Genomic DNA, 8,794 nt, shown 5'->3' with positions numbered 1-8,794 from the left:
GTGTGTTTGTGAAACCAGTTGATTCACCCATCCCCCGTCCTGTCCCTCTTTCACTCTCTCTCTCTCCCTCCATCCCCTGTCCTCTCCCTCTTTCACTCTCTCTCTCTCCCTCCATCCCCTGTCCTCTCCCTCTTTTACTCTCTCTCTCTCCCTCCATCCCCTGTCCTCTCCCTCTTTCACTCTCTCTCCCTCCATCCCCTGTCCTCTCCCTCTTTCACTCTCTCTCCCTCCATCCCCTGTCCTCTCCCTCTTTCACTCTCTCTCTCTCCCTCCATCCCCCGTCCTGTCCCTCTTTCACTCTCTCTCTCTCCCTCCATCCCGTCCTCTCCCTCTTTCACTCTCTCTCCCTCCATCCCCTGTCCTCTCCCTCTTTCACTCTCTCTCTCTCCTTCCATCCCCTGTCCTCTCCCTCTTTCACTCTCTCTCTCTCCCTCCATCCCCTGTCCTCTCCCTCTTTCACTCTCTCTCTCCCTCATCCCGTCCTCTCCCTCCCTCCATCCCCCATCCTCTCCCTCTTTCACTCTCTCTCTCCCTCCATCCCCTGTCCTCTCCCTCTTTCACTCTCTCCCTCATCCCGTCCTCTCCCTCCCTCCATCCCCCATCCTCTCCCTCTTTCACTCTCTCTCCCTCCATCCCCTATCCTCTCCCTTTTTCACTCTCTCTCTCCCTCCATCCCCTGTCCTCTCCCTCTCTCTCCCCTCCATCCCCCATCCTCTCCCTCTTTCACTCGCTCTACCCCCTCTCTCTCCTCCGTCTCTCCATACCTCTCCCGCTCTTGCTCTTTCTTTCTCCCCTCTCTCTCCCTCCCTCCCTTTCCCCACTCTGCCTCTCTCTCTCTCTCTCTTTCTTTCTCTCTCTCTCTCTCTCCCTTTCAGGTGAACTTGGACAGTAAGACCAGAGACTTAACCACACAGCTCCTACAGGCCCCATCACACACCTCCCTGTCCCACGCCCAGAAACGCATCTACTCCCTCCTGGATACAGACTGCTACCCTCGCTTCCTCCAGTCTGACATCTACCTCACCCTGCTGGGACAGGCTGACTAGAGACTAAAGGCTCCATTCAATCCATATCGTAGAAGTTCAGCACTATAGCCTCGATTGAAAGGTATAGGCAAACGTGCCTGCGTTTGTGCCTGCGACTACATTCACGTTAAACGCTGTATATGATGACGGCTCAATCTGAAATTACCTTTACATTTCAATCACGCTGTGGCGTTGAATTACTGCAATAAGAAGTGAATGGAGCCCTAAGTCTGCGTCCCTATTCTCCACTCTCCACCCTTCTCCTAAAGTGTACACTTGCACACTTATCTTACATGGATTTAACCATGGTGGAAAGGATACTCCAATCTAGTGCTTTTGAAATCTGTGATGGGTGTAAGTGCTTACTGGGAAAGGGAAGGAAACAGAGACCTGTCTGTCGTGGAAATGGGATTGGACAGTTGCAGGAGATGCAGTTACATAATGTAGAGTTAAAGAGGATTTGGGGTTTATTCATTCCAGTTAATGAGCAGGGTTGTGTTCATTTGGGCATGGAACAGAAAAACGTTTAAAAATGTTTTTCGAAAGCAACAAAAAAAAAACGAAAATGAGAGTTCCTTATTGGACAAGTCCAGTTCTGTTTCAGTGCCTAATGAACATAACCCAGGGGGTTCCGTTGGGTTCTGTTCTGCTCAGGGTGTGAAGGAGCTTGGGGAAATGACAGCAGGGAATGCCATGGGGTTTGGATTGAAGGAGCTTGGGGAAATGACAGCAGGGAATGCCATGGGGTTTGGATTGAAGGAGCTTGGGGAAATGACAGCAGGGAATACCATGGGGTTTGGATTGAAGGAGCTTGCCAATCCATCAACAGAGGTTACGAGACAGGGACCTGTTTCTTCCATGACTTAGTGTGTGAAACTGCCGATTATCATCGTTTGTAATCATTAAACATCCTCTTTTTGTTGGCATCGTTCATAGCAGAGCAGCTAAAAAGCTGATAGGTCGCCCACGGTCCAATGAGCACGTATGGAATTCCGACAGCGTAGACAAAGGAAAAACAAGTAGAGCAAGATGCCACGCTAGTTAAAAAGGACAACCCATTTTGTGAAACTCAAAGCAGGCCACACTGGTAGAGGAGGGTGGAGGAGGGTGGCCCGCACAAGGAAATAACCTATTTAAAGATTGCCTCCAGGAACTCTTTTTTTTTGCAAAAAGGGATTCCTTTTCAAAGATGTTATAATCGCTCAGATGGATGGTTTTATTAACATATCGAGACAGATCATTTGTCGCTAGGTTATTCAAACAATTGTATTGCTTCCAAGTAAGCCATCTTCCATTACAATAACACAACAAGGAGATGTCCCATCAGGCCTCTGGCAAAACAAAGTCCGTGTTGGTTTGATGCTGTTCTTATGTGACTGCAGTGTGCTAAACAGCGTGTGAAAACCAGGAGAGAAACTCTTTCACTTCATGCTCCATTGTACATATTTTTTAAACAGTAATTTGAAGAGAATCCAACAGATAAACAAAGAATATAAATCATTTATTTTGTGTGTATAATTTTTTTGTACCTAGTTTTGAATGTGGTTTTGTCAAACTATTTTAAAGATAAATAAATGCACGTAGATGTTGTGTACATGTGACAGTAGTCGTTGGTCATTATAGATGGATCTCAGTGCTGTCTAAACACTGTGCGGTTGCTGAGTAACGCTAAGGAAATAAACTATATATCTCTGTGTCCTGTATGAAGGAAGTTTGAGGTAGTTTCGCGAGCCGATGCTAACTAGCATCAGCTCAATGAATGGAAGTCTATGGGGATCTGCTAGCATAACTGAAAGTAAAATCATTACGTTGCTGAGTTTGGCTAATCCAAAAGTTACGTTACTGATTACAATTTTGTACAGGTAACTATAGTAACGGATTACATTGAGAAAGTAACCTACGTAACCCCGGGATTAATGTTTGGGTTTCAAAATCAGAAGAAGATAAATTGTAGAACTATACTGATAAAAAAAATATATAAACACGAACATGCAACAATTCTACTGAGTTAAAAGTTCCTATGAGGAATCAGTCAATTGAAATAAATTAATTAGGCCCTAATCTATGGATTTCACGTGACTAGGCAGGGCTTTATTACAGACAGAAATACTCCTCGGTTTCATCAGCTGTCCGGCTGGCTGGCCTCAGACGATCCCTCAGGGGAAGAAGCCGGATGTGGAGGTCCTGGCCTGGAGAGGTTTCACGTGGGTCTGCGGTTGTGAGGCCGGTTGGACGTGCTGCCAAATTCTCTAAAACTACATTGGAAGCTTCTTGTGGTAGAGAAATTACATTAAATTCTCTGGCAACAGCTCTGGTGGACATTCCTGCAGTCGACATGCCAATTGCACGTTCCCTCAAAACTTGAGACGTCTGTGGCATTGTGCTGTGGCAAAACGGCACATTTTAGAATGGACTTTTATTGTCCACAGCGCAAGATACACCTGTGTAATGATCATGCTGTTTAATCAGCTTCTTGATATGCCACACCTGTCAGGTGGATGGATTATCTTGGCAAAGGAGAAATGCTCACTGACAGGGATATTAACAAATTTGTGTAGAAAATATGAGAGAAATGAGCTTTTTGTCCATATGGTACATTTTCTGGGATCTTTTATTTCAGCTCATGAAACATGGGACCAACACTTTACATGTTGCGTTTATTTTTGTTCAGTATAGGTGGGGCTTCTGATGTTGTAGCTTGACGGTACTAATGTCGCATTCACGTGCTGTCTGAAACTAGGAAACTCTGAAATGTCAGACTTGCTAACTGGTTGAATGTCAACCAGTTAGCAAGTCGGAAATGTCAAGAGTTACCTAGTTTCGACTAAAGGTAAACGCGGCATTAGTAGTGAATGTTTAACATATGTATTCAGGACACCAATGTTTTGGGGATGATATCTATGTGTGTGGGGAAGCAGGGTTGTGTTCATTAGGGCACACTATACAAACTATAAACGTTACACAAAACGTTTTTGAAGCAAAACAAAAATGGCCATTTCTTATTGGACAAGTCCAAGTTGTTCCACCCCATTTAACTAAATTGTCTTCAGTTTTGTTGCCGAATGAACACAAACCTGTCTTGTACTGACTGCCTGTTGAGTTCTCGTGATGCTGCAGTACCGGGTTTAGCCAGTAGAGAGCAGTGCAGGAGGTTCAAGGGTGTAGAGAGGACATGAGGGAAAACACAGCACTATATCAACATTTAGGTTATAAAATGTAATCAGGGTAGCCTAGTGGTTAGAGTGTTGGACTAGTAACCGGAAGGTTGCGAGTTCAAACCCCCGAGCTGACAAGGTACAAATCTGTCGTTCTGCCCCTGAACAGGCAGTTAACCCACTGTTCCCAGGCCGTCATTGAAAATAAGAATGTGTTCTTAACTGACTTGCCTGGTTAAATAAAGGTAAAATAAAAAAATCTATGTTCAATACATGGGTAAATAACACAGACATAACAAGTAAAGCGATTCCAACAACATTTAGGGACGAGTCTTTCTGTGATCAGTGTAGGCCATTTATTTCTACATTGAAAACATCTTAATGACGTGTCAACTCTGATGGATGGCTCCATTGCCTTTGTGCTTCAAGTGAATAGCTGCTGGTACATGTGACAGATTTAGTAGGTCTCTAAAGTTGTGGTTCTCGTTACCATCATCAACCTACTGACTAGTACTCAGTATTCACTGCTACATTCTGTTCGTTGTACTGTAACCCACCATTTCACACCCGCAGACTGTGTCTAAGCCCCCAAATGGCACCCTATTCCCTACGTTAGTGCACTACTTTTGACTCAAAATGGCACCCTATTCCCAATATAGTGCACTACTTTTGACCCAAAATGGCACCCTATTCCCTACGTTAGTGCACTACTTTTGACCCAAAATGGCACCATATTCCCTACGTTAGTGCACTACTTTTGACCCAAAATTACATTACATTTAAGTCATTTAGCAGACGCTCTTATCCAGAGCGACAATGGCACCCTATTCCCAATATAGTGCACTATTTTTGACCAGGTCCCAAAGGGAATAGGGTGCCATTTGGGACGTATCCTGTGACATCTGGCTGACTATTGTTGCACACCAACCAAACCCTTCACTTGTTCTGTCGAGCAAACATAGCACCACTAACCAGTGATCAGGTGAGAGGGATGAAGGGAAGTGGGTATGGGATTGGCTGTGGCCGTCTTCCCGTCTATCTCAACTCGAGCTCACAGTCCATTTCTCTAAATCTCTATTAAATCAGTCTGTCAGTCGGTATCTTTCTCCTCTCTACTTCCTGTTTCTTATCCATCCATCTGTCAGTATTTCAGTCAGTCAGTCAGTCAGTCAGTCAGTCTTCCATCTCCTGCTTCTTATCCATCCGTCAGTCAGTCTGTCAGTCAGTATGTCTTCCATCTCCTGCTTCTTATCCATCCATCTGTCAGTCAGCCCGTCTTCTATGTCCTTCTTCCTGTCAGACCGTCTGTCTTCCATGTGGGTCACCAGGGTCTGGTGTTGTTATATTCCTGCTTCTGCCTGACCCACTGAGCTGTGTTACAGCAGCTCTCTCCCACCGTCCATGACCAGCCTCCTCTCCCCCTGTCCTTCTCAGCCCCCAATGGCCCCTTCTCAACCACCTGGGGCCCACCTCCTTTCTCTCCAGCCCTCCCAGGCCAGGGCTCTCCCCCTACCCCCACCCGGAGCCTATTCTCCAGCACCCTGGTCTCCATCCCAGCCTGTCTGTCTGGTTCTCTGGTGGTCTGGGAGCAGAGCAACTCCTTCCTGGATAGGGAGAGAGGTGGAAGGGACCTGGACAGGGACAAGGAGGGTTGGAGAGAGGAGGCATATGACGAGAGGTGAGATGAGGGGATGAGTGATAGAGAAATGGAGAGTGTGAAGAAGGAAGAGAACTCATTTTTGTGCTGCAGAGAAGGAAATGTAGTTCAGTCAAAACACAAATCCACTGTAATTCCAGCTTATTTTTCTTGCTTTCAATTGTAGCCACCTACTATTCAATGCCTTCCCAACCCCCCCTGCATGCATTTTATATATACAGTCTGCCAGATATATCCTGAGTATGTCTATGTGAGGGGAAATTACATCTTGGCAAACCTGTCTGTGTGTCCCAGGGGGTCTGTCTGTCCCCCTGTGTCAGTCTCTCTCTCTCTCAATAATGGTGTCAAACCTGAGGAGGGACACAGCACTAACAGGTCAGAGGTCAGTCACGAGACAACACGGTACATTCCTGGGCACACTGGGTACAGTGGTCTATGTACTGAATGGCATCCTATTCCCTATATAGTGCACTACTTTTGACCAGAGCCCTATTCCCTATATAGTGCACTACTTTAGACCAGAGCCCTATTCCCTATATAGTGCACTACTTTAGACCAGAGCCCTATTCACTATATAGTGCACTACTTTAGACCAGAGCCCTATTCCATATATAGTGCACTACTTTAGACCAGAGCCCTGTTACCTATATAGTGCACTACTTTAGACCAGAGCCCTATTCCCTATATAGTGCACTACTTTAGACCAGAGCCCTACTCCCTATATAGTGCACTACTTTAGACCAGAGCCCTATTCCCTATATAGTGCACTACTTTAGACCAGAGCCCTATTCCCTATATAGTGCACTACTTTAGACCAGAGCCCTATTCCCTATATAGTGCACTACTTTAGACCAGAGCCCTATTCCCTATATAGTGCACTACTATAGACCGGAGCCCTATTCCCTATATAGTACACTACTTTAGACCAGAGCCCTATTCCCTATATAGTGCACTACTTTAGACCATGGCCTGGTCTAAAGTTGTGCACTAAATAGGGAATATACTCAAAAAGGCCCATAGGGTTCTGGTCTCAGAGCCGGGTTCCTCTCTAGGTTTCTTCCTAGGTTCTGGCCTTTCTAGGGAGTTTTTCCTAGCCACAGTGCTTCTACATCTGCATTGCTTGCTGCTTGGGGTTTTAGGCTGGGATTCTGTAGAGCACTTTGAGATATCAGCTGATGTACAAAGGGCTATATAAATACATTTGATTGGTTGATTGAGTGATTGGTCTAAAGTAGTGCCCTATAGCAAACAGGGTGCCATTTGGGAGACATACATCGTCCTTAGTGGTGGGTTGTTATGGTGTACTACACATGTCCCATAGCCAATCAGATCTGGTTACCTGGCAGTTTGAAGGTGTTCTGCTGGGTCTCCAACAACAGCCCAAAGCCCCGGGTGTTGACGTAGCGACTGTAGAGGTTTCCCCTGGCAACTAGGCCCTGTTGGCTACCACGGCGATGGAGCAGGGAAGGTAGAGAGGATAGGAAGAGCAAGGGAATGGGAGATGGAGGACAAATAAGAGCAGGACAGAGAAAATGAGAGAGAGTGGAAGAAAGAGGGAGGGAAACATGAATAGGGAGCGAAGGAGGAGACAGAACGTAGGAAAGTACAGAAAGGGGAAAAAGACAAGTGTGTGCAAAAGGAAAAAAGTGAAGTAAACAGCAAGAGAATTCAGCAGAAAGGAAACAGTGAATGAAACAGCAAGAGAATTCAACCGAAAGGAAACAGCAAGAGAATTCAACAGAAGAGAAACACTTAATTAAAACAGAATTAGCAAACAATGGCAAAACTGAACGCTTGACAAATCATACAAACAATAACTGAAAACAAAAACAACAACATATTATTGTGATATGAAGTGAAAGCAACGGCAACAGAAAGACCCGAAGACTAATGTGAGAATTATACAAGTAGGACAGGTGTTCCCAAAGTTTCTCCGAAGATTACAGATTTTCTCAAGGGGACTCCATTTAAAATTTCAGGGGAACCCACATGGGGTCCCAGCCCCAAGTTTAAGAAGCACTGAAGTAGGGGACTATCAATGAAACAGCCTTCTCTGACTCACTATCAAATTCTCAGCATTGTTTCTTGTTGACGAGTCATGTTGTTATTTATTTATTTTATTTTTATTTCACCTTTATTTAACCAGGTAGGCAAGTTGAGAACAAGTTCTCATTTACAATTGTGACCTGGTCAAGATAAAGCAAAGCAGTTCGACACATACAACGACACAGAGTTACACAGAATAAACAAAACATACAGTCAATAATACAGTAGAAACAAGTCTATATACGATGTGAGCAAATGAGGTGAGATAAGGGAGGTAAAGGCAAAAAAAGGCCACGGTGGCAAAGTAAATACAATATAGCAAGTAAAACACTGGAATGGTAGATTTGCAATGGAAGAATGTGCAAAGTAGAAATAAAAATAATGGGGTGCAAAGGAGCTAAATAAATAAATACAGTAGGGAAAGAGGTAGTTGTTTGGGCTAAATTATAGGTGGGCTATGTACAGGTGCAGTAATCTGTTATGCCAAAGTGAAAAGTTTTTTTAAACATTATTGGTGAACATCATGTTAATAAAAACATGAATGAATATGCCTCCAAAAGATATCCAAATATTATGTTAGTGGCCTCATACACTTAATGAGAGTACCTACAAAAGAACAGTGTAACTTAATAGAGAGTACCTATGAAAGAACAGTGTAACTTAATGAGAGTACCTATGAAAGAACAGTGTAACTTAATGTGAGTACCTACAAAAGAACATTGTAACTTAATGTGAGTACCTACAAAAGAACATTGTAACTTAATAGAGAGTACCTATGAAAGAACAGTGTAACTTAATGAGAGTACCTATGAAAGAACAGTGTAACTTAATGTGAGTACCTACAAAAGAACATTGTAACTTAATAGAGAGTACCTATGAAAGAACAGTGTAACTTAATAGAGAGTACCTAT

The 8,794-nt window shown here is 44.2% G+C and overlaps 1 protein-coding gene across 1 annotated transcript in view; it reads right to left on the bottom strand.

Moving 5' to 3' along the window:
* Nucleotides 1–3,618: 3,618 nt before the first annotated feature.
* Nucleotides 3,619–8,794, bottom strand: part of LOC135551706 (alpha-tubulin N-acetyltransferase 1-like) — a 29,532-nt gene continuing 24,356 nt past the window's right edge. Inside the window, exons 10-12 of the mRNA XM_064982891.1 lie at nt 7,177–7,280; nt 6,115–6,187; nt 3,619–5,811 (exon numbers count right to left, since the gene is read on the bottom strand). Of these exons, the coding sequence (XP_064838963.1) occupies nt 5,502–5,811; nt 6,115–6,187; nt 7,177–7,280 (487 nt within the window). The 3' untranslated portion in view covers nt 3,619–5,501. The remainder of the gene's footprint in view (nt 5,812–6,114; nt 6,188–7,176; nt 7,281–8,794) is intronic.

Source organism: Oncorhynchus masou, chromosome 13, assembly GCF_036934945.1.
Source record: "Oncorhynchus masou masou isolate Uvic2021 chromosome 13, UVic_Omas_1.1, whole genome shotgun sequence".
Taxonomy (NCBI): Eukaryota; Metazoa; Chordata; class Actinopteri; order Salmoniformes; family Salmonidae; genus Oncorhynchus; species Oncorhynchus masou.
The sequence above is the reverse complement of the archived record's forward strand: the minus strand, read 5'-3'. Positions and strand labels throughout refer to the sequence as shown.